Source organism: Zootoca vivipara, chromosome Z (assembly GCF_963506605.1).
Source record: "Zootoca vivipara chromosome Z, rZooViv1.1, whole genome shotgun sequence".
Classification (NCBI taxonomy): Eukaryota; Metazoa; Chordata; class Lepidosauria; order Squamata; family Lacertidae; genus Zootoca; species Zootoca vivipara.
Genome location: NC_083294.1, coordinates 22,963,955 through 22,990,374, shown reverse-complemented (window position 1 = coordinate 22,990,374; position 26,420 = coordinate 22,963,955). Strand labels below are relative to the sequence as shown.

General features: G+C 46.7%; 2 protein-coding genes across 2 annotated transcripts in view; both read left to right on the top strand.

The window, feature by feature from the left end:
• Positions 1-2,018: 2,018 nt before the first annotated feature.
• LOC132591521 (uncharacterized) lies at positions 2,019-2,786 on the top strand (the record flags this gene model as incomplete). The annotated part of the gene is made up of 1 exon (XM_060270403.1): positions 2,019-2,786. A coding segment is annotated over exon 1 (669 nt), but the record flags the coding sequence as incomplete, so codon positions are not given.
• Positions 2,787-2,840: 54 nt separating this feature from the next.
• LOC132591535 (uncharacterized protein K02A2.6-like) overlaps positions 2,841-26,420 on the top strand; it is a 54,017-nt gene continuing 30,437 nt past the window's right edge. Inside the window, exon 1 of the mRNA XM_060270570.1 lies at positions 2,841-5,719. Within this exon, the coding sequence (XP_060126553.1) occupies positions 2,926-5,719 (2,794 nt within the window). The 5' untranslated portion in view covers positions 2,841-2,925. The remainder of the gene's footprint in view (positions 5,720-26,420) is intronic.

Here is a 26,420-nt window from a genome sequence, read left to right as displayed (position 1 = left end):
CCCAGCAAACAGCGCCCGCCGATCTTCGGTGACAGGCGGGGGTGGGCGGAGAGCGGAGAACGATCTCCGCTTCCCCCCCACCCCCGGCTGTCACACAGCACAGGTCGGCGGGCGCTGTTTGCCGGGCTTGTCAAGCCCAGCTAGGAGCGCCCGCCGATCTTCGGTGACAGGCGGGGATGGGGGGAGAGCGGAGAACGATCTCCGCTTCTCCCCCACCCCCGCCTGTCACACAGCACAGGTCGGCGGGCGCTGTTTGCCGGGCTTGTCAAGCCCAGCAAGGAGCGCCCGCCGATCTTTGGTGACAGGCGGGGGTGGGGGGAGAGCAGAGCACTATCTCCGCTTCCCCCCCACCCCCGCCTGTCACACAGGACAGGTCCGAAGATCGGCGGGCGCTGTTTGCCGGGCTTGTCAAGCCCAGCAAGGAGCGCCCGCCGATCTTTGGTGACAGGCGGGGGTGGGGGGAGAGCGGAGAACGATCTCCGCTTCCCCCCCCACCCCCGCCTGTCACACAGGACAGGTCCGAAGATCGGCGGGCGCTGTTTCCCGGGCTTGTCAAGCCCAGCAAACAGCGCCGGCCGATCTTCGGTGACAGGCGGGGGTGGGGGGAGAGCGGAGAACGATCTCCGCTTCCCCCCCACCCCCGCCTGTCACACAGCACAGGTCGGCGGGCGCTGTTTGCCGGGCTTGTCAAGCCCAGCTAGGAGCGCCCGCCGATCTTCGGTGACAGGCGGGGATGGGGGGAGAGCGGAGAACGATCTCCGCTTCTCCCCCACCCCCGCCTGTCACACAGCACAGGTCGGCGGGCGCTGTTTGCCGGGCTTGTCAAGCCCAGCAAACAGCGCCCGCCGATCTTCGGTGACAGGCGGGGGTGGGCGGAGAGCGGAGAACGATCTCCGCTTCCCCCCCACCCCCGCCTGTCACACAGGACAGGTCCGAAGATCGGCGGGCGCTGTTTGCCGGGCTTGTCAAGCCCAGCAAGGAGCGCCCGCCGATCTTTGGTGACAGGCGGGGGTGGGGGGAGAGCGGAGAACGATCTCCGCTTCCCCCCCCACCCCCGCCTGTCACACAGGACAGGTCCGAAGATCGGCGGGCGCTGTTTGCCGGGCTTGTCAAGCCCGGCAAACAGCGCCCGCCGATCTTCGGTGACAGGCGGGGGTGGGGGGAGAGCGGAGAACGATCTCCGCTTCCCCCCCACCCCCGCCTGTCACACAGCACAGGTCGGCGGGCGCTGTTTGCCGGGCTTGTGAAGCCCAGCTAGGAGCGCCCGCCGATCTTCGGTGACAGGCGGGGATGGGGGGAGAGCGGAGAACGATCTCCGCTTCCCCCCCACCCCCGCCTGTCACACAGGACAGGTCCGAAGATCGGCGGGCGCTGTTTGCCGGGCTTGTCAAGCCCAGCAAGGAGCGCCCGCCGATCTTTGGTGACAGGCGGGGGTGGGGGGAGAGCGGAGAACGATCTCCGCTTCCCCCCACCCCTGCCTGTCACACAGGACAGGTCCGAAGATCGGTGGGCGCTGTTTGCCAGGCTTGTCAAGCCCAGCAAGGAGCGCCCGCCGATCTTCGGCTCTGTCCCCCGATGCGCGACGGCTCGGGGAAGCAGGCAGGGAGCTCCTGCTGGGTCCCGCGCCTTCGCCTCTCGCTCGGTCGGGGCTACACGACATGGCTTATTTTCGGGGTATGTCTTATTTTTCACCAACCCTTAGAAATCCTGTCATGGCTTATTTTTGGGGGATGCCTTAAAATATGAGAAACACGGTACCTGATTGGCCTGTAGGAGCAGCCAATCAGGCTGCAGGCAGAAGTCAATCCACAATATAATTGGCCCACAGGTGTAGCCCTGAAGTAGCCAATCACGCAAGGCCCATTGTGTAAATAATGTATATAAGCAGATGGTTTTGGGAAAAGAGCCTTTCGTCTTCTCTTCTTCTCCTTGATGAATATGAGCTGAATAAAGAGCATGAAATTCACTCTCGACTCCGAGTATATTTCACTGGCGACGAGGATGGGATCCTGCTGAGCTGACCGCCACCACGCACTGCACCGCAGCACCGCCACCTGCTGCACCGCTGCATCGCACCGTGCATCCAGGCTTCAGCTCCAGGACCCAAGGAACCCAGAATGGCAACCGACAGCAGCTTCTTGCCATTCAAACCAGCATCAGGAGACTGGGAAGGGTACGCCGCCCGTTTCAACTTCCTCCTGCAAGCGAAAGAAGTCACCAACGATGCCATGAAGAGGGCGACATTCTTCAGCGTCTGTGGAGAGGAGACGTTTGAAATCGCCCGGGCTCTCCTTGCACCTAGAGATGTCGCTACCGTCTCTTACAAAACAATAATGGAACGGCTGAAGGAGCACTTTTCACCACAGCCCTCGGTGGTAGCTTGCCGAAATGCCTTCTACGCAAAGCGGCAAGCCCCGGGGGAAACCATAACTGGGTTTGTGACCTCCCTCCGCCAAGCCGCCCGGTTATGCAACTTCTCAGAGTTGGAGAACATGCTTCGTGACCGCCTCGTCGGTGGCCTGAGGGACGAGATGTTGCAACGACGCCTCTACGCCAAAAAAGACCTCACGTTCCAGATTGCTCTGGAGGAAGCCCTGGCAACCGAAGCCGCCGAGAGGTCAACGCAAGAGGCACGACCGGCCCCGCCATCCCAACCGAGGGTCTACCACGAAGACCTCACCGACGAATCCGAATCTGACAGGGAGGAAGTACACCGAGTACAGCGGCGCACTCAAGCAGCACACACACCACAGCAGCCTCGACGAGAAGGAGGGAACTGTGCAAGCTGCGGGGAGAACCACGAGAGGAGGACCTGAGTGCAGGCAGTGCAGAAAATTGGGACACATCGCCCGGGTGTGTCGGGCTCGACTCACCCGTCGACAAGCATCAGATGACCGACCCAGGAGCCCCAGGTCACACGGCACCATGCACCAAGGCAACTCGACGGAGATCACGGACTACCAGGTATTCCAGTTGCCCCATCCCAGCACAGAGAAAATTTATATAGAGGTACAGATAGAGGGAGCCCCATGCCGCATGGAGCTGGACACGGGTTCAACTCTATCCATAATCTCGGCCCGAACATTAAGGGAACTGTGCCCTAATGGGGGTCCCAAACTAAGGCCGGCCCCATTCACCCTCCGGGACTTCCAGAAACGTAAGGTCCCTACAATGGGGGTGGGGACCTTCAGGGTGCAATATCGAGGGCGAAAGCAACAATTGGACTTGCTGGTAGTTAAGGGCCCCTACGTTAGCTTACTGGGACTGGCATGGTTTGGACCTCTGGGGCTAGCCGTTACCGGGGTGAACCGCACTAGCTTACAAGTGGACGTGGACGCCATATGCAAAGAGTTTCCAGGGGTTTTCGATGGGGCATTGGGACGATATACAGGACCCCCCATTGCCCTACAGCTAGACCCCGCTGTACGACCCATCAGGCACAAGGCCCGCCGGGTCCCGTTCGCCCTGAAACCCCGCATAGACGAGGAATTGGACCGGCTCGTGGAGCAAGGAGTGCTGGAGCCGGTGCCCAACGCCCCCTGGGAAACTCCAATTGTCACACCCGTCAAGCCTAACGGTTCGGTCCGCATCTGTGCAGACTACAAATGCACCATAAACAAGGCTCTCACGGCCCATGCATACCCAGTGCCAGTGGTCAGCCATGTCCTCGCCACCCTGGCTGGGTCAAAAATCTTTGGCAAACTGGACTTGGCCCAAGCGTATCAACAGTTGCCTGTGGACGAAGCCACAGCAGAGGCTCAGACGATTGTGACGCACAGAGGGGCATTCAGAGTAAAGCGGCTGCAATTTGGCGTTAGCGTGGCACCAGGCATATTCCAGAATCTAATGGACTCTCTCCTTAAAGGGATTCCTGGCGTCACCCCCTTCTTCGATGATGTACTGATCGCCGGGCCCACACCAGAGGAATTTGAGGACCGCCTCCGCTCCGTCCTGCACCGTTTCCAGACGGCGGGCCTCAAGGTGAAGCGGGAAAAGTGTTTACTGGGAGTGCCGCAGGTGGACTTTCTGGGATTTAAGGTGGACGCAGAAGGGGTCCATCCAACCGGTGACAAGGTACGGGCCATTTGTGAGGCCCCAGCGCCCAAGAGCAAGCCCGAACTTCAGTCATTCTTGGGACTATTGAACTTTTACCATGCCTTCCTTCCCCATAAGGCAGCGGTAGCGGAGCCCCTACACAGACTCCTAGATAAAAGGGCCCCTTGGGTGTGGGGCCAGCGACAAAGGGCCGCATTCCAGGCAGTCAAGGACTTGCTCGTCTCGAACTCGGTCTTGGCACACTTCGACGAGAGGCTGCCAGTGGTGCTGGCATGCGACGCCTCTCCCTATGGCATCGGCGCTGTCCTGGGACACCAACTCCCGGATGGAAGAGAGGTGCCGGTGGCATACTTCTCCCAGACGCTTGCTGCAGCCGAACGAAACTACTCACAGATTGACAAGGAGGGTCTGGCAATCGTGAAGGGCGTAAAAAAATTCCATGATTTCTTGTACGGGCGGCCCTTTACCATAGTGACTGACCACAAGCCGTTGCTTGGCCTGTTTGCCCCCGAGAAGCAGACCCCCCAAGTGTTGTCTCCACGTGTCCTCAGGTGGTCAATTTTCCTTGCCGGCTACCAGTATGCACTAATCCACCGCCCTGGGAAGGCGATGGGCCACGCAGACGCACTCAGCAGGCTACCACTACCAGAAACAGGCCCCGACCCAGCGCCTGCGCAAGAGGTTATGACCCTGGAGCTGCTTCCCGACCGACCCATTCAGGCACAAGAAGTTGCGCACCATTCCACAAAAGATAGGGTCATCTCCCGGGTCCTGGACTGGGTGTGGCGAGGATGGCCCAGCAGCAGCCCCGGGCCAGAATTCGCTGGCTACACAAACCGCAAACATGAACTGTCGGCCCACAAGGGGTGCCTGTTATGGGGAAGCAGGGTTGTTGTTCCCCAGCCCCTCCGCAAAAGGGTCCTCACAGCCCTACACGAGACACACCCAGGGGTAGTGAGGATGAAGGCCCTTGCCAGGAGTTATGTGTGGTGGCCGGGGATTGACAGAGAGATAGAGGCCTGGGTCCAACACTGCCAGACCTGCCAAGAATCCCGCCCGGATCCCCCAAGGGCCCCAGTCCAGCCCTGGGAGTCCGCCCGACATCCATGGTCACGCTTGCACGTGGACTTCGCTGGCCCCTTCCAGGGAAAAACATTCTTCATAGTGGTGGATTCCTACACCAAATGGCTGGAGGTCGCACTGGTACCGTCCACTTCTACGGCGGCAGCCATCCGGGTACTACGTAAGCTGTTTGCAACCCACGGGCTCCCTGACACCCTCGTCTCGGACAATGGAACCGCATTCACGTCAGAGGAGTTCCAGACCTTCACAGCGCAGAACGCCATCCGCCACATCCGCTCAGCACCATTCCACCCTGCCACCAATGGCCAAGCGGAGCGCATGGTGCGGACCACCAAGGACAGCCTCCGCCGCATAACACAAGGGGACTGGGAATACCGCCTTGCCGCATTTCTTCTAGCACAGCACAGCACCCCAAGCACAACGACGGGCCGGAGCCCAGCTGAACTACTCATGGGCCGGCGCCTTGCAACTAGACTGGACCGACTTCACCCCGACAGAGCTCAGGATGAGGTAGTGGTGGGGAAAGGCAGGAACCCCCGGACATTTGTGGCCCAGGACCCAGTGTATGCAAAGAATTTTGGGGCAGGCCCAGCATGGGAACCCGCCACAGTCACCAAGGTGACCGGTCCCGTGTCGTACGAGGTACTAACGGAAGGGGGGCAATGTTGGCGCCGCCACTGCGACCAGCTACGGCGATGATTCCCAGGAGGAACCCGGGAGGAGAGCGGGACAGAGGGGTCCCAAGGGGACAGCAGGGCAGTGAGGCCTGTAGAGCGAGAGGGGTGGGCAGGGGAAGCAGAAGCAGTAGGCACAGAGGGGCGCCCCGAGGCTGGAAGGACACCGGAACCAGAGTCACAACCTAGTGGTTCAGTGGCGCCAGACCAGACAGCCCTGGCACAGCCAGCAGCCTCGGAACACGAGCCAGAACCAGAACCCCTGACCAAGGAACACCCCAGGCCACAACGCACACGGAGGCGGCCAGCAGACCTTGGGGACTACGAATGCAACTTCCCGGGCAGGACTGGAACTTAGAGGGGAGGGGTGTTATGTACTGAGCTGAATCCTAGAACAATAGGATTCAGAATCAGCGGGAGCTACCCAATCCAACTCCAGGTGGAAGTGAATCCGCAACCTGATTGGCCTGCGGGAGCAGCCAATCAGGCGGCTGGCAGAAGTGAATCTGCTACCTGATTGGCCTGTAGGAGCAGCCAATCAGGCTGCAGGCAGAAGTCAATCCACAATATAATTGGCCCACAGGTGTAGCCCTGAAGTAGCCAATCACGCAAGGCCCATTGTGTAAATAATGTATATAAGCAGATGGTTTTGGGAAAAGAGCCTTTCGTCTTCTCTTCTTCTCCTTGATGAATATGAGCTGAATAAAGAGCATGAAATTCACTCTCGACTCCGAGTATATTTCACTATGCATAGGGGAAACTGCCTTCTTTGAATTCCTGCCTTTCATTACTTCATTAAAAGTATGAAGGCATCTGACAGTGTGTGCATGTGTGATGTGTGTTGGTGTATGCTGCATTATCTAAACCGTATTCCATAAATTGCATAGTTCTCACACAGAGTAGGTGCAAACTGAATAGCCTCTTAGCCGTGGGAACAAATTTCCCATTGGGAGAGGAAGTGGTGAATGAGTAACCCATCATCTCCTATGCTCTACTCTCCCCCGTGCACACACAGGGCCTAAAAAAAACTGCCATTCAGTTAACTGCATTGCAAAAATATTGATATGTCCATAAGTAGAGGGTATTAAATTGGCCCAAGACCTGAACAAATAAATGGGCACCTATCTGGGTGAAGGGGTGGATATATGCAGTCCTTTTAATCTTTGCAAAGTTAATTTTCCAAGTGTTAACACTGTTAGGCTAGACATGCTAGCAAAACACCTGTTGTGTAGGGGAAGGAAAGCGCTGTGGTAGAGTTCATGTGCTGCATATGTTACTACAGAATATGATTGGGAAAACAGTGGTACACATTAAGATCAGATAAACAACAAGTAAAACAACTATGTGCCTGGATAGCTAGAGGCCTTGAGTTCTCAAGAAAAGTATTTATAAAAGATAGGAACAAAAACAATACTGTGTGAAATTGATTGGATGTAGTTTGACCACTCACTTTCCACTTATATTGTGTTACCAGTAATCTTTCCATGAGAGTAAGATGCCAAACATGCTTATACCAATTTACAACAACAACAACAACAACAACAACAACAACAACAACAACAACAGCAACAACAACAACAACATGATAGAAGGCATTTTCTAGCCTTTGAAGGAAATTTAGAAGTAAGCAGAAGTGACTTGCCCAATGAAGCAGAGTCACAGTGCTAATTTCCCAGAAGCACCATCACTGCTGTTTTACCAAAGGGAAACTGGGAGAAGCAAGGTGATGGGCAGGGCAGAATTGTGTTGGTGCACCAAAAGAGGCATGTTAACAGACCTTGTAGCTTGGGTGCATTAGGTTGAAACTTACAGTTTCTGGAGTTCAATGGCTTTATTAACGCAGGAACTATTTACAGGATTAATGGAGATGAGGAAGAAACGGCAGACATATTGTCTGAAGAAGAACAAACAAAATGTCTCAGCTTGTAGGGATGGAGTTAACTTAGATATAGAGGCTTACCAACAAGAGCCAGCCGGATTGTAAAACAAGCAGTGCCCTCTGATGTTGCCAGTTTAAGATGTCAACAAATAAGGCTGTTTGCTTTTGAGCTCCTTGGTCTGTTTTTAATTTGTTTTTATTTTTAAAAGTTTTAAAGTCAGTTGACTCAGCTGTTAATTATAGAATCATAGAAGTGTAGAGTTGAAAGGGTCCCAAGGGTCAACTAGTCCAACCTCCTGCAATGCAGGAATCTCAACTAAGGCATCAGTGATAGATGGGCATCCAACCCCTGCTTTAAAACCACCAAGGAAGGAGAGTTCACCACCTTCAGAGGGAGAACATTCCACTTTCGAACAGCTCTTTCCATCAGAAAGTTCTTCCTGGTGTTTTGTCAGAATTTCCTTTCTTGTAACTTGAAGCCATTGGTCCTGCTACATCAGCAGGTTTCCCCTTGAGAAGCAGCTCATCAATATGTCTTTTCAAGATCAAGTGTCCAATGCCTCACAGTTCATGCCCTCCTCTGTATGTGATTGCAGTGCAAATTAACAAAAAAACAGTGCACAGAGAGTAAACAAGTGGAAGTACAAACATAAGCAGGCCCTGCTGGATCAGGCTAGTGTCCCATCTAGTCCAGCATCTTGTTCTCACAGTGGTCAACCAGATTTCCATTATGGGAAGCCCACAAGTAGGATTCAGGCACAAGAACAACTCTCCCCTCCTGAGGTTTCCAGCAACTGTGGAAGCAGAGCAGAGCCATCATGGCTAGTTGTTGTTTAGTCGTTTAGTCGTGTCCGACTCTCCGTGACCCCATGGACCATAGCACGCCAGGCACTCCTGTCTTGCACTGCCTCCCACAGTTTGGTCAAACTCATGTTCGTAGCTTTGAGAACATTGTCCAACCATCTCGTCCTCTGTCGTCCCCTTCTCCTAGTGCCCTCAATCTTTCCCAACATCAGGGTCTTTTCCAAGGATTCTTCTCTTCTCATGAGGTGGCCAAAGTATTGGAGCCTCAGCTTCACGATCTGTCCTTCCAGGGAGCACTCAGGGCTGATTTCCTTACGAATGGATAGGTTTGATCTTCTTGCAGTCCATTGGACTCTCAAGAGTCTCCTCCAGCACCATAATTCAAAAGCATCAATTCTTTGGCGATCAGCCTTCTTCATGGTCCAGCTCTCACTTCCATACATCACTACTGGGAAAACTCCATGGACAAAGACAACAGGCATATCATGGCTAGTAGCCATCAATAACCCTCACCTCCTCCATGAATCTGTCTAGTCTTCTTTTAAATTCATCTATGTTGATGGCCATTATGCACTGTTTGATGAAGTAAAAGAAAAGAAGTAAAAGTAAAATAGACAGGTGCAAACAGAAAGGTTCTGAAGTGGATTTCCCCACCTCACATCCCCCCACTCCCAGAAAAAACCCACCTCCACTGAGAGATCAAACCTTTAACCCATTTCAAGTTATTTTTTTCCATATAGAAGCCATTGACAAATTATGTTGCCACATCTCTCTCTCTATCTCTCTCCCCCCCCCACACACACACACACAAATGGTACACCCGTTGAGTTAGTGGTGACAGGAATTCTGACTGTAGTCTGGCAGACAGGACCTACCAGCAAAGAAACTGAAGTTGGTGATGGTTTGGAGGTAAATCAAGAGGTAGGTCTGAGCTCTCCAAGTCCCTATCAGATTCAGTTGTTGTTTAGTCGTTTAGTCGTGTCCGACTCTTCGTGACCCCATGGACCATAGCACGCCAGGCACTCCTGTCTTGCACTGCCTCCCGTAGTTTGGTCAAACTCATGTTCGTAGCTTCGAGAACACTGTCCAACCATCTTGTCCTCTGTCGTCCCCTTCTCCTAGTGCCCTCAATCTTTCCCAACATCAGGGTCTTTTCCAAGGATTCTTCTCTTCTCATGAGGTGGCCAAAGTATTGGAGCCTCAGCTTCACGATCTGTCCTTCCAGGGAGCACTCAGGGCTGATTTCCTTAAGAATTGATAGGTTTGATCTTCTTGCAGTCCATGGGACTCTCAAGAGTCTCCTCCAGCACCATAATTCAAAAGCATAATTCAAAAGCATCAATTCAGATTCAGTAGCTAAACAATTAAGTGACATCTATCAAGAGTGGAACTTGACTTCAGAGGCCTGCTTTTACACCAATATAAGGCTCAGAAGATGGACTTGTAAAACAAGTCCTGACCTAACCCTTTCAGATCCAAGGCTACTGATAGTGGATAACTATGCTAATAACCACTTGCATTTCTCCTAATGCAAAGAAACAACATTTATTCAGCTCACTCCTGTGAAAGGAAAGGGCCTTCCTGGGTCACAGGAGATAATTTTCCTTCTCCCCCTACCCTCCCCCTTTTCATTCGGCACATTTGGTTGTCAACATTGAGGCTTTGTGAGTGGAGCCACCTTGGGGGTCAGCCTTCCAAGGGCCACTGCTGTGAAATGACTTGATTAGTCATCCTCTTGGTGAATGCAAGCGCCAACCACTCTGTAGCACAGGACAAAAGGCAAAGGTGACAGACAATGCCAAGAGTGCATTTCATTTTGAAAAGAACAGCTGAGCTGCAAAAGCCCCCTTCTGAAATGCTCATTTTAAATAATGGGGAGAAATTATACTTTGATATTAAACCATCAGACAGAAATTGAGCGTTAACACCAGCAATAAAGCACATACCATCTCATTACTGGCATTTATCAACATAATACTAAAATTATAAAGGGAGCTTTTAGTAAGGAACAAAACTCAATTGAATGTTCCGTCCGCACGCTGAGAGAGCAGGAAAGGGGGGGGGGAGTGACAATAATTACCCTTCTCCACTCTAAAATGCTGTAAGAGTTCAGTAATTGCCAGAAGCTCCCCTCTCCCTTTCACCCCACTCCCCTGAACATTTCCTGAGCATTTGAAGATTAATACATTTTGCCTATGAGAGAAGCTAGTGGACAACACCCACACCCACCCACCCACCCACACCACCCACACAAGGTCCAGGTTGGTTGTCGCAGAGGTGAGTTTTCCAAATGTTCTTCTCTTAATGCTTCTCAGCAGGTCATTACTTTCAAGCCACTCCTCTGGAACAAAGTACAATGATTGCTCCAAACAAATTTCAAACCTGAGCTGTGTCAAAATATACAGCACTCTGGATTCCAGTGGACAACATTGTGGGGCTTCATGTGAGCCTAGGCAAGAGATGGATGGATCTGTCCATTTTCACAGGAATAGAGGCTGCTACCTTATACTGAATCAGGCCACTGGTCTATCTAGCTCAGTATTGTCTACACTGACTGGAAGCAGCTCTCCAAGGTTTCAGATAAGGGGCATCATTCCCAGCCCTACCTGGAGATGCCAGGGATTGAACCTAAATCTTCTGCATGCAATCAAATGCTCTACCACTAAGCTACAGCCTTTTCATTTACTGTATGTTTACATTTTTTGTATGCAAACATACAGATTTAGGAAAACAATTTTGCCAGTGTAATGGATTTCTGTATGTTGTTTTACACACTTTCCCCTAACACATGCATTTTTGTTATACACACTTTCCCCAAACACATGCATTTTTGTTATACACACTTTCCCCTAACACATGCATTTTTGTACTTTTTCAGCGTAAGAATTGCACCACAAAATTCAGAGGAGTTCAGGAGTGCAGATTTAAAAGAATAGCTGTGCTTCACTGGGCAAATATTCAAGAACACTACAGAGGCAGCTAAGTAGATCCCCCTCAGTGCTTTCACTGCCATAAGGTCGTTACAATTATGTACTTTAATGTCTAACCTGTATTTTGTTGACCTCACAGTGGAGCTTTCACCACCTGTGCTCTAAGTGTCATCTGGTCTGTTTCATGGCATGTATTTCTCCTGTATACAGGTGTGACCCTGTTAATTCTCTGTTATCTCTTGGTGGCTTTTCATAATGCATGGTATCCTTGTGGAACAGCTCAGTGGTTTCAGACCATGGTGATACTATGGTTCCACTCCTATGTACTTTACAATTTTCAAAGAGTAGCCCTGGATTACTTTCCTTGTTCCTCCTTTCTTCATTGCCTTAAAAAGGAAGCATCAACCTTCCTTCCTTCCTTCTTCCTTCTTCCTTCTCTATGAGGAAAAGTTGTAGCATTTGGAGCCCTTTTCATTTAGAGAAAATTTGAGTAAGAAGTGACATGATAGAAGTTTATGAAAGTGGACAGAGGAGAGTTTTTTCTCCCTATAATAATAATAATAATAATAATAATAATAATAATAATAATAATAATTTATTAATACCCCGCCCATCTGGCTGGGTTTCCCTAGCCACTCTGGGCGGCTTCCAACAGAAAAATAAAATAAAATAATTGATTAAACATTAAAAGCCTCATAGCACTAGAATGTGTGGACATCCAATGAAACTGAAGTTTGGATGATACAGGACAGGCTAAAGAAAGTACTTCATACAGCACATAGTCAAAGTATGGGGGCAGCGATGGCCACCAACCTAGGTTGCTTTAAAAGAGGATTAGACAAATTCATGGAGGAGAAGGCTATCAAAACTATACTCTGCCTCCATGGTTGGAAACAGTATGGTTATGAAACTGCTGGAAACTGCGGCAGGGGAGAGTGTCCTTGTGCTCCTGTCTGGCTTGTGGGTGTCCCTCAGGCATCTGGTTGGCCACTGTGAGAAGAGGACGCTGGACTGGATGGGCTATTGGCTTGATCCAGCAGATTCTTCTTATGTTCCTATGTCCTCCCTCCCCACTTTTGAGCCTATTAATCATTTGCATTTTATGATTTACTGCTACCAATCTAAGCCTGTGTGTACCAGTTCCTATGCATTTGTGGTGGATGTGCTGCATTCAACATTCATGCATACATTCCTTTTTGGAGCACATTCTCCATGCTCTATACTCTTTATCTCATTCCACACAGAACTTCCTTTCAAGGATACGGCTAGGTCTCTCTTAGTACTCCTACTGAGTCTTTCACAGTGGGGTCTTTTTCTGTAGCCCCTCTGATGCAAGCAAAACAGGATATACGGTTGGCCTCACTAAAGAGATGAAAGTTGTTCCATTTCATGTTGAACAACAGCTATTAGCACAGATGTGTGCGATCCAAATATCACGAGCATATCCCTATATTTACACATATTTTCCCCCTTTTTACTTGTGAGGAAGAGGAGGGACCTTATGGATTGAAGTCAATGGCAGGGCACTTCCTCTGTCCCCAGCTTCCTTCAGTACCAAGAGAGATGGAACAAGGTCGGGTGGAAGTAGTTTATGCACTGCAAGGATGGATCAGGCGTGCTCTTTCAGTTCAGACTGTGAGGTCACAAGGCGGCTCCTATTTCCAGGCAGTGTTTGCACTTCCCACACAGTGACTGAATCATTGCAGATCTTCTTGACATGTTAAAAGTAGGAATGAGGAACTTTCAATCCTCCATATGTTGTTGGACTGTAACTCTCATCAGCTCCAGGCAGCATGGCTGATGGTCATGGCTGATGGGAGTTGTAACCAATCAAGATCTGGAGGGCCACAGGTTTCCCATTCCTGTGGAAAAGTTAATACAGTAAGCCCACAACATGCATTTAACTTGTGTATATTCAGTTTTATGCAGGTGGCATATATAGGGTGGAAAATGAGCAACGTTCTGGGAAAAACGACTTTGGCAACCCCACCCACCATTGAACTAGTGAGTTTTGACCATAGTGATTTTAGCTTTAAGCATGATCTCCAGAATGTAACCTCCATGTAAATTGCAGTCTTACTATAAATATGTAGCCCCACCTTACTCAATGACAAACATCTTACCTCTCTATAATGGAGCTGAGTGCAACTGAAAACTACCATATTCATTTCTTTCTTTATACAATTTTTAAACTGCTTAGAATAAAAATCTCTAGGGGCCCATCTACACTTACCTGCAAAATTCAGATTTTTCTTATTGGTTTCTCATCTGGAAGACCATGCTTGAGCACTTTATATTCTGGAAATCTGTTTAGAAAACTGGGTTCATTTTGTCCTCTTTCCACATTTCCATTTTTCCAGTAGTGCCCGCCTCAAGGGAAAAATGGCACTTTAGGAAGTGTAGCTTGGTGGTCCCCCTCTCTAGTAACTATACCCTCACTCGGGCTGCCATTACTGTGATTTCAAAGGCAGACTTGGTGAATCTTAGATCTTAGACAAGTCAATCCAATAAGATTTTTTTCCCTAGGGGTTTTTCAGGGTGCAACCCTACCTTCACTGCCACAAAGCTAAGCATGTCAGATTTCTTTTCAGATTTTCCAAACACCAGCTAATTCTGGATTTCCTGAGAAAAAGTATGGCACAAGAGCTGTATACAGTGAAGGATGCCTGGGCATGGAGGAATTAATGGACACACCAGGCGTAGACAATCCACATTTAACCAAGGTATGAGCAGATAGACCAATGGTCCCATTTATCATAATGTTCTCTTCCACCTTCTTCAGGAGTGGACGTAATGAAAGAAAAAAGTAAGAGCAAAATACACAAACCACAGAATTTTTCATGGTTATGCACTTCTTTTCCTGAAATTGTCAATCTCTTTCCTCTACCCTGAGCATAGTACAATGTGTCCTTATCTTGAGCAGAGAAAAAGGACAAAACCTATCAGGCAGCACCCAGGAAGATATTTCCCCCCATCACTTAAGAAACCATAAAATAAGCTACGTTTTCTTTCTGGGAGATGGAAACTGCAATTCAGATTCCCGTAACAGAGCATCTTCTTGCAAGCTCTACCCTTTTGTTTTATATCAAGGACTTAAAGCAGAAATAGTGTTTAGTGTGATCTGGAGGAAGAGTGGTGTAAATGCAATATTCTCAGGAATCAAATGGTTAAGGGTTGGATTCTAGTGTGGCTTAAATTGGTGTGAATTCAGAATAAATTCCACTGGTGGTAAAATGTGGAACAAGACTGGTCTCCACCACCCTAGTGCACAGTTCCCACTAGCTCTAGCCAGCATGTGAAAAGGAATTTGGAATTTACACAGCAAACTGTAGGCACAAGTTAAATCCATTGTATTCATTTCTCTTAGCACTTGTATTTACACAAACCATTTTCTTTATTTGCAATGTAGGTGTGAAACCAGCCTTACCAGACAGACTTGCAATGTTACTTACTGTTGCAGCTTTAGAAATAGGTATTCAGGAGATCCAAAATACGTGAGCAATTTCTAACTGAAAACTACATTCGCGTATAAGGGACTCTATAAATTAAACACACACACCAATACTGTATTTCTGAAATCTACAGACATGAGCCTTTGATATTTACCATATTGAAAGTGGTCATCATGATGACATAACTCATGATCATGAAATAAAATTATCCCTTGGTTTTGGAAGCAGTGAGTTAAAAGGTGTCATGGGCTTTGAAGACACTCGATCTCAGGATGCAAGGGAGAAATGTGCTAAGAGGAAGGCACGCTTGGCAAATCCATACCGTGATCAACTCCCACCCGGAAACCAATGTCCCCACTATGGAAGGACTTGTGGATCCAGAATTGGCCTCCATAGTCACTTACGGATCCATTGTTAAAACCGTGTTTATGGAAGAAGAAGATATTAGAAACATTTGTGCATAGACTTTTCACATTCCGTTCAGGAAAAAAATGTTACTAAATACACTAGCTGATCATACATAATTCATAATACATAAGAACATTTAAATACTTAATTCCATTCAGTATTGCAGGTATTATATTTAATTCAAATCAAATTATCAAATTCATGTTCATTAGCCGTAACTAAAGATGAACAAGGCATTCAGGTAATTACTGGCCTCCAAACTTAGACAATGCATCTTTGGTCAGTTTATCCAAAGATATTGTATCCCAGATTTTAAATAAAGACCCCCTTTTTGATGCTTTCTGTTCATCTTCCCACAGTTTTGTATATGACTCTTGCTGTAGTTAAAAGATACAAAACTGGTTCATGTAACCTGCTCATTGATACATATTTAACATTGTTTGAGGAAACGTAACACTGCACTAGGCTGTAACTGGAGCAAAATTTAAAATACTTTAATGATTTCAATTGCCATTTTTAGAAAACACACAAATAAACCACCACTTCATCACCACAAAATCCAGTTCAGAAATACTGGATGTCTTAAAATTAGCAAAATATTGGAAAACATCTCATTTTAATTTACTGGGAGTCTGGTACCAAGAAATCTGGTTGACTGCCCTGATATAAAAAATTAACACATAAAATGAAAGCATTGAGAAAAGCAAAATAATTAGAGGATTTGGGGGGGGGGGGTGCTATCATTTTATTGAATTTGTTTCTAACAAAAGAACTTTATACCACTTGAAACTCATACTGATTTACAGATAACAATTGTTGGCTGGTGAATATGTCCATTTCTTCTTTGAATCCTGTATCTTCTTCCTTTAGTTTTCCCTTCTTTGTCATGGTTGTCCTGTTGCTAACTTCACACTGTGCTCTTGAACTTGCAATAACTGTATTCTAACTTACCTGTACTCTGTTATCACTCCTTTATGCTTGTCTGTTTATGAAACTTAACAAATGAAAGCAGAAAGAAAAAAATAGTATCCAAAAAGTAAAGAAAAAAGAAAAGAAATGAAAAGTGGGATCTACAAATGGAATCTGCAACAAAATCTTGGAGTTAGTGTGGTGTGCTGCTGGTCAGGATTCCACCCATTCCATTCTACTCATAAATTTTCTATCCGCCATTCAACTGTCCATCAGAATTTGATAGCCACTGAATGTACTTGGTCCTCAATAATCTGTTTTGCATTTCCCCCTCAATAATGTTGTACTTCTGCAAACCTCAGAGGTTCTCCAAACCTTATGTGCACAAGTGCAGCTGTTTTGGCTTCACAAGCAATGGGACTCAACACTCTGAACATTGCAACTAGAGTGAAGGGTCATTATGATAAAGAGCCCTGTTGGATTGTTTACTCTGGTCATATCTGAATACAAATGCTAGATCTAGGTGGACCCAGCTCAATCCTATATAGGTTAATAATATAATTAAGAAGAAGCCTGTGTGTGTGTGTGAAGAGACTTATAGAACCCCTTCCAGAATCAGCCCATTGGGAATCTGCTGGCAAAATCTGTTTTCTGGAGGCATCACTAATATAAAGCCATCCTATGAATGTATGGTGTTGGGCTGGAAAGAGTTAAACTGACTGAGATTCATGCACACACAAACTGACCTCTCTTCCAAAGGCATCTGTGATAAGTACCTACTGACAGTGAGAGATAAGAAGAAGAAACAAGACTGCAGAAAAGATATATCAGATGGACAGGGAATAAAAATGAATTAAACAGTCTGGAGGCTTAATAAAAGTTCAGTGTACTAATCATCAGTAAATGTAAGGCAGGGTTTCAAAGGCTGGGTTTTTGAACTAGATGAAATATTAAAGATGTTTTCTATGAAATCATCACCTGATAGAATAGCAAACAAAATGATTAAATGATTAAATTAGTTCTTCAACGATCGCTCTCCCTCCAACCTCTATCTTTCCCTCCCTGAAAGGACTGCATTCCACCTTGAAGTAACAATTCTTATAATGCAACCCTAACTATGTCTTCTCAGAAGTAAGACCTGCTGAATTTAGTGGGGCTTGCCCCTGGAAGTAAGACCTACTGCATTCAGTAAGACTTCATTCTGAGGAGGTAAGTATAGAATTGCACTGTTTGTAATTTCATACGGAATGTTGAATTGCTTAAGAGTCATTATTGCATTTCGGAACAAAAAGATTGTGAGGTAGGCCCCACAAGTTTTATCAGTATATGAAGACTGGTGTCTCATTTTTCTTTTTCTATTAAAAAAAAAACACTGGGTACAACCTTATTATTCTAATCGGTAACATTTAAGAGAATAATTGTGTGAGACGTTATGGCTGCTTTTCTTATCAAGATGGGCATATGCTTCCACTCAGTCACCCATGTGAAAGAGGCTTCTGTTTTTCTGCCTCATTCTTGGGGCACTACAAATTCCAACAGGTGCACTGTTTTTGAGTTTTGCATAAAGGAAGGGTCATCACTAACTGGATGATTATCTGCCTCGGAAGGTCCCAGGTTCAATCCCTGGTGTCTCCAGGTAGGGCTGGGAAAATCTGCTGCCTGAAACCCTGAAGATGTGCTTCCAGTAAAATGTAAACAATACTGAGCTAGATGGCTTAATGCAGCATACAAAAACTTCCTTTACAAAAGCATTGTAGGTTAAAGAGAACATGCCTGCAGCAGAGGGGCAAATTCAAGATAGTAGTTGGACTCCAGTGGGATGCATGAGTACCAAGGGACAAGAATTAAAAGGTGACTAGTTGGATACAGAATTAGTCATATTTAGTGCCAGGTGGGTGGCATATATAGTAGTAGTCAGTATATGTCCTTTTTTCACAACTTAGTGCCCATTTCCATGCTATTTGCTTCCAGAAAAAAAATTAATTTGCAAATCATATGGAAATGAGTGCTAAACCTGAGCTATATTCCACTATAGTTCAGAAAGTGGTCTTTACATTATGTGGAAGTGCATATATCATGTGGGAAATAACAGTTGAGGAAACATTGTGTGAATGGAATAAACTGCCATGTGGATGCAGCCAAAGTGTGTTTAATTTGGCTTCCCTCTGAGTAAAGAGCACAAGACCAGTGCAGAGGGAGTTCAAGTGGTTCCCAGCATAGCTTCTCCCTGGAGTGGTTTTGGTAAGGGGGAAATCTCTCCACAGTGAATAATATGCATACTAACACAGTAAGTCCATGCCTAATTAATCCCCCCCAAACTAGTGCTAGTAATGCCTCTAATTCGGCCATTAATTATCCCTTATGAGGAATGGAATCCTTCCAGCAACCATATTCCACCCTAATTAGAGTGAGCACCCTCGTTTGCATTTCCTGAGAAGTCATACTTTTAAAAACATACTCTGGTCCGTGAAGATGCCTCCCTGACTCTGCTGTGATTCCATGACAGGAAAGCTAATTGCTAGGACAACTCACTACCTCTGAGCTTTCTTATCAAATGACTCCTATGGTATGCCCATCCTAAACATTAACAAAATCTGCTTTCAGATTTCACTTAAAACCTGCTAAGAGGCCCCTTCCCTATATGACTGAACCTTTCCTGCAACCCAGATGTTCAGCTTTTTGGGAGGACACATCAAGAAGGATGACACACAGTTGTCTTTTTTCAAGATGCTTTGACCCCATGAATCATTGCTGGAGCTGGCTTCTTTCTGTTTGAGCTTTAGTTAGTTTCCATTCTTCGATTTCCATCACACAGTTCTCCTGCCTCCGATCTATGTTTGTATTTTTCTTCAGGACTAGTCAGAAGATTTTGCAGAAGTCAAGCCAAGGTCTTTTTAAAATAAAATTTTCATATATTTATATTTATAATAACCAAGCATATAGACCTGGGAGGGAGAACCCTTGACCCTCCAGATATTGTTCAACTCCAGCTCTCATCAGGCCCATGCAGTAAGGCCAATTGTCAGGAATGATGGCAATGATGGCAATTGCGGTCCTGTAACATCTAAAGGTCCACAGGTTCCGTACCCTGATATATAAGAGCATGTGTTGCTGAAACAGAACCAGCATGGCTTGTTCTTCATGGATTTTGCTTCTTCTTTTTATTCTCCTCCTCCTCCTCCTCCTTTGCTTTCCACATAGCAGCTGCACAATGACCATCTCCTGTTGTGTGCATGTAGGAAGAGTTGGGTCATGCCCAGGGCTGGCCCAAAATATTTTGGCACCTGAGTGCACTCACCCCTGAGGGAAGAAGAGGGGAGTGAAGATCTACATCAGTAACAAGAGGAGGGGGAGAATAAAGCTCAACACTGTGAACAAGGTGGGAGGAGACCACCAGTATCTCCTATTCACCAAGAGGACACTGTGGAGGCAGCACTGGGGGAGGGAGTGCTGCTGAAAAGGCAGCAGATCCAGCACCCAAGGAGTGTGCTGCAGCTACCAATGACACCATGGTAGGTGATGCATTGCTTGACAGCCTAATAATAATAATAATAATATCTATTATTTGTACCACGCCCATCTGACTGGGTTGCTGCAGCCATTATGGGTGGTTTCCAACAGATTTTTTTTTAAAAAAAAACAAACAAACCATAGTGAAGCATAAGACACTCAAAACTTCCCAATACAGTAGGGTTGCCATATTTCAAAAGGTGGAAATCCAGACAGAATAGTTCTTGAGCTTTTAAAAAGTTTTTCCCAAAGTTGTTGAGCAAAATCTCAACCTGGGTTGCCATACGTCCAGATTTTCCCATACATTTCAGTGATTTACACCTAGACACTGTTTTCGACAGCCGATTGCTGGCTAAGTCTGGGAAATTCCAGGCATGTGACAACCCTAGAATAGAGGGCTGCCTTCAGATGTCTATGGGAAGTTGTATACTTGTTTATTTCTTTGACATCTGTTAGGAGGATGCTCCACAGGGTGGGTGCCACTGCCGAGAAGGCCTCTGCCGGGTTCCCTGTAGCTTCACTTTTTGCAATGAGAGAACTGCCAGAAGGAGCTGGACTTCTGTGTCTGGGCTGAACAATGGGGTTGGAGATACTCCTGCAGATCTGCCACCCCTGCGGATCCTACTACCTGAGGTGGTTTTTCACCTTGCCTCATGAGTGGGTCAGCTCTGGTCATGCCAATAACTACATTGAGGAGTTCTCTAGCTCATAGCAGTAATTTAGGGAATGGGGGTTGGCAGATCCCTTTCTAGGCTGCAAAACATGAGGAGACATACACAAACAAACAAACAAACTGAGAGACCATGTTAATGGCTATCAGAAGCAGCTCAGAGATTAGAATCGCAGATGAGACCTGGCAGAGATAGATTAGGGAGCAGCAGGCAGGGCATGTGGTCAAAGGGCGAATAAATGCAATTTACTATATCATTGCTACTGCAATTTATTAGGTCAAGTTGTCATCAGCTTGGCTAACTCTACTGGTGTCAGTGGAGCTAAGCTAGCTGTGAATTTGGACTGTGCCATAAATATACTATTACCTGGCCACATTTTCCCTGTCCCCCTGCCTCCCCACCACCACCACACCATGATTCTCATCACATCACTGCTCCCTTTACTTCTGCTTGTGTTATTAGATTGCAGGTGTTCACTCAGCTGGAACCATGTTTGATTTATCTTTGGTACATGATTGACGCTTCACAAATGCATCTTGAAAGTACCATCTATTCTGAAGGCAGCTACTTCTATTTCTGGTGGGGCTCTTGAGGTTTTAGCTGCACAACAAGCAGAAGTTCAGCAGGTGAAGCTTGCCCCATCATTAGAGCTCCATGATGGGGGAAGTTTCACCTGCAGAATCTCTGTCCGTTATAAAACTTCTGAAGGCATAAGTAAAGGTAAAGGGACCCCTGACCATTAGGTCCAGTCATGACCGACTCTGGGGTTGCGGCGCTCATCTCACGTTATTGGCCGAGGGAGCCGGCGTACAGCTTCTGGGTCATGTGGCCAGCATGACTAAGCCGCTTCTGGTGAACCATAGCAGCACACGGAAACACCATTTACCTTCCCGCTGTAGTGGTACCTATTTATCTACTTGCACTTTGCTGTGCTTTTGAACTGCTAGGTTGGCAGGAGCTGGGACCGAGCAACAGGAGTTCACCCCGTCGCAGGGATTCTGATCGGCAAGCCCTAGGCTCTGTGGTTTAACACACAGCGCCACGCACAGGAACCCTGTAAAATACAGTGGGGGGGAGGGTGTTAGTCATAATCTGACATAACTTATTGAACGATTTAGGATCAGGATACCTGGAAGACTGCCTTCATCTGTACAGATCTAATTGATTTTTATGATCATTGGAAGAGGCTCTGCTGTTTGTGTTCTAGCTAGTGGATTGCTATCTAGTGATAATACGGAAATAGGGTTTTCATTTTTTGCAGTGGCAACAAGCATATGGAACAACCCTCCCCACTGCACTGTGATGGGTTTTAGACACCTCAGGTTACAAACACTTCAGGTTACAGACTCCACTAACCCAGAAGTAGCACCTCAGGTTACGAACTTTGCCCCAGGATGAGAACAGAAAGTGGTGCCTCAGGTTAAGAATGGTTTCAGGTTAAGAATGGACCTCCGGAACGAATTAAATTCGTAACCAGATGTACCACCATATTAAAAATGTACTTGTTCGTGTGAACACTTCCTGCTACTTTTTAGATTATACTGCTCAGTGTTTTATTTATTTTTATTTGTTTATTTTGATAGTTTGATTCTGAATTTTTATTTTATTCTTTTGCAAAAAAAAAACTATACACATGAAATTACATTCACAGAACAACATCAGAACAGTACATCAACAATACTAATCACCTCTCAGGGAAAGACTAAATGAACAGATAGATTTCATTTAAATCTATATCCCTTCCTTCCTCCTGAAGGAGTCCAGGGTAGCACACACAGCCACTATTTTTTTAAAGCATTCTAAAATAAAACATTCTAGAAACAGTTCGTATCAAAACATTGCTTCATCTTACGATGTCATTGTTGACAGCAGGTGCTTAAGTGCAAATACTGTAGGACAGGCATCCCCAAATTCGGCCCTCCTGGTGTTTTGGGACTACAACTCCCATAATCCCAAGCTAACAGGACCAGTGGTCAGGGAGGATGGGAATTGTAGTTCCAAAAAATCTGGAGGGCTGAGTTTGGGGGTGCCTGCTGTAGATAGAAACTGCACCCAGAAAACAGATGTGTGTGGAAGATTGTTGGCACAAGAGGGTAAAGGCACAGGGAGGTGAAGTAAGAACTGCACCCCTATCATGACCCTGACCAGTATTGTGACAGGGTTGAATTGGATAGAATTGGTGGGGGGGGGGCAATTTGATTTCAGCCTGGGAGACTTTGCCCATCACTAAAGATAGCAATGCATTGAATTAGTAGCCTGTCAGTCTAAAGCAGCTTCACCTGTTCATATACACTGTTTTTCCCTCACCACTTGGGATGAGCACCCATAGGACACATTCTTCAAGAGTAGCAGGAACATCTCCCTCCCTCCCTCCCTCTTTTTTCACTGCTGCCCTTCCACCACCTCTCATATAATTAGAGCACTGCATTGCTCTGTTAATTGGATTTTAGTATGGCTGGATTTTCTTGCTGAGTATGTGAACCATCTTATTTTATTTGCATGAATATTTATAAACTGGCATCTCCTTTAAAGGGGGGGGGAAATGCCACAGCTGTGTACAATAATTCTTTTCTTTAAAAAGAAAAAAAAAACAACAACCTTCACGGACTTATAAAATGGTGAAATACAGAACAAATCATCAACGCGGAATCAAATTAATTGTCTGTCTAAAAATGTTTGGTGGAAGAAACGTTTTCAGCAGGTGACGAAATATCAGGAATGTAGGTGCCTGCCTGATTTCAATAAGAGCAGCATTCCAGATGACTGGTGCCACTACACTAAAAGCCTTAGTTCACATGGAAACTAAACAAATATAAGATAACTGTGGGGCAAGCAGGAAGGCTTCTCCTGATCATTGCAGTGATCTGGATGGTGTATAAGGGACAAGGTGGTAAGTGTAGATCGTGGAAGGATGGGATACCCATATTAGGTGAGATTTTAAATTAGGTTAAATGAGAAGCCAGGCTACGACAAAGACACACAGGTGTTTATGCATCTGTGTGCTCAAACTATTTATTTAAGCTTAATATATGTTGTTGTTTTTTAAAATCTCCAAGTGACACACACACACACAGGCCACATTCACACAATACATTAAAAGTACTTTGGTACCACTTTCTAAACAGCCATGGCTGCCCCCCCAAGAATTCAGGGAACTGTAGTTCACAAAGCTACAGTTCTCAGAGTTACGGAGGGAATTGTGCAGAGGGAATTGTAGCTTTGCAGGTGGAACTCCCAGCATGCTTAACAAATTACAGTTCCCAGGATTCTTTGGGGGAAGCCATGGCTGTTTAAAGTGGTATCACAGAGTTTTAAATGCATGGTGTGGATGCAGTCACAAACTGCCATTTCTTACCAGTAAAATCCCATGACAGGGCAGTGGGTGTCAAAGTGGGGAGGGGATGCACCTACTCACTGGCTATTAGACATAATAGTCAACTACCAAGCTTAGATCAAAACAAGATTAAGACCCAATCGAAGTTAAGAACCATTGTGTTGCTTTCCCTAGGTGCAAGTCTGTGATGTGTAGGCATGTGTCCAAGGAGTTGAGTTTCTCTCCCACCCATCACCACCACTTTCCTCTTGGGGGGGGGCACTGTTTACTGCTGAATCAGAACAAACGCCAGTTGGGTTTTCTGTGGATTGATGTCTGTTCCGACTGAGTGGTAAACAGAGGGTTTTCCTGGGGGAAAGTGGCAGGCAGAACCCTAGAACTGTAGAGTTGGAAGGGTGCCCCGAGGGTCATCTAGTCCAACCCCCTGCAATGCAGGAGTATATAACTGTCCCACATGGGAATCCAATCTGTGATCTTGGTGTTATCAGCACTACAAAACACAACTGCTTGAACCTGTGCCCAGAAATCACAGACCTCTGTCCAGAAAAGGTGGCACAAATGCAAGTGTGCCCTGACTTAGACCGCTGCTCCAAATGATGTGCAGAAATAACGGGAAAGCAACAAAATGTGACGGGGAGGCTAACAGACCTCAGGGGACTGATTTGGGATCTTTGGCATGCAAAACAAGCTCTTCTACTGAGTGTTGCCCCCTTGTCAGTGATTCCTATTCCTGCTCTCCTGCTCAGTCCAGTTCTGCCCTGAGCATAGCTGCCAAGTTTTCCCTTTTCTCACGAGGAAGCCTATTCAGCATAAGGGAAAATCCCTTTTAAAAAGGGATAACTTGGCAGCTATGGCCCTGAGTGAGGCCACAAGTACTATGCAAGAGGTAATTGCAGACAATCAACTGGGAAAGGGATTCTGGTGAGGATGCGAAGTTTGAAATCCCCAAACCCTGCTTTTGAGTAAGCCAAGCTGTTTTTTTGTTTTTCCTCTCTGCATGAGATAACATTAGGGTCTTGGGACTAGAATTTGGAAAAATTAAGCTTCTGGCCATAAATAGCACTTGTAGTCTGGGAGAGTTGCAGCAGGATTTTTAATCAGAAAAGTGGGCATTTAATTTTAAATGCTTTTCATAAGAGTGCTAGGAAAGTGAAATAATTACAGCCAGAGACGCTGCATGCAAAATGGGTAAGATCTCACTAAGCGCTAGTCTTAATTGTGCCTGCTGGCTGTTTTCTAAGAAATCCTTGTTGCTTTAATTTCTGTAAGATGCTAGTTGAAAATACTGCAGCCTGAAGCTCCAGTATATTACCCATTGCTGTTGCTTCTGTTGAGCCTTAGGGCTCATCCTGCTTGTCTTTACCTGAATTGGAGCAAAGGTCAATTGGGTTTTTCTTGCAGTTTCACATTTGCTCCTAAATCAGGCATGTGTCTGCTTCAGGCCGGATTAGGCCCCTGGTAAAAAAAAATCTCCACTGTAACAAGGACCTAATGAAGGTGGGAATTACACACACATACATACAATAATAGGATTGGAAAATCAAGCAAATTCCAAATACACGCAAAGTCATGGCCTGTGGTGTACCCAACGTTGCAATGCACTGAACACTCAGGTAGAAAGGTCTCCTGTCTTCCTTTCCTTTTGCTTATGTTGCAGACCCTCCAATTTTCCAAGGATGTCTCTGATTTCGAGAAGCCATCCTGGTTTCTGATTTGATCCCAAAATGTCCCACTTTTCCTCAGGACGTCCCTATTTTCATTGGAGAAATGCTGGATGGTAAGGAATTATCCAACCCCTGAGCTGTCTGAAGACAATCCTGTATAGGGAAGGGGTTTTTTATGTTTAATGTTTTCTTGTGTTGGAATATGCTTACCTTCCAAGTCCCGGACTGCAGAATCCGGGACCGGCAGCCGTGTGACACCAGAAGTTGCATCAACGTAACTTCCGGTGTCGCTTTGCCCTTCTATGGGCACCCAAAATGGCCACCGCTGGCTTCGAAAGTCGCTTGTATGCATGTCAGGAAGTGCGTCGATGCAACTTCCGGTGTCGGTCCGCCCGTCTATGGTCACCAAAAATGGCCGTCGCCAGCACCGGAAGTCGCGTCTATGCACTTCCAGACATGTGTAGATGCGACTTTTGAAGCCAGCTGCGGCCATTTTTGGTGCCCATAGAAGGACAAATCGGAAAGAAAAAAATGGCCGCCGACAGGAGAAAATAACGGAGAAAAACGGGAGACGAAGTGATACGGGAGACCACTGGGAAAAGGTAAGTAAAAACGGGGGTTTCCCGGAGAAAACGGGGTACTTGGCAGCTATGGAATATGTTGGAAGCTGCCCAGAGTGCTGGGGCAACCCAGTAAGATGTGTGGGGTATAAATAGTAGAATTATCATTATGGAATGGGACGTCCCTATTTTCATTGGAGAAAGGTTGGAGGGCATGGTGTGTTGGAGCAACAGCTAGGAAAGGAGGAAAAGGAAAGTAGGAAAGAAGAAGGGGCCTGGAGGGTTGTGTGTGAACGTGAAAGGGGCTGCAAGCTGGGAGGGAGGGTGGATGTGAGTAAGAAAGCAACTGATCTGTGCCCCAGTTCAGACTAAAATTTGAATGGGAGAAGAACAATGTGGTCTTAAAGGTTGTCTCATATTTGAAGTCAGTTATACAAGCCCCCAAGGTTCATATTTCCAAGCCAGGCACTGCCAGTTTGGGCAACA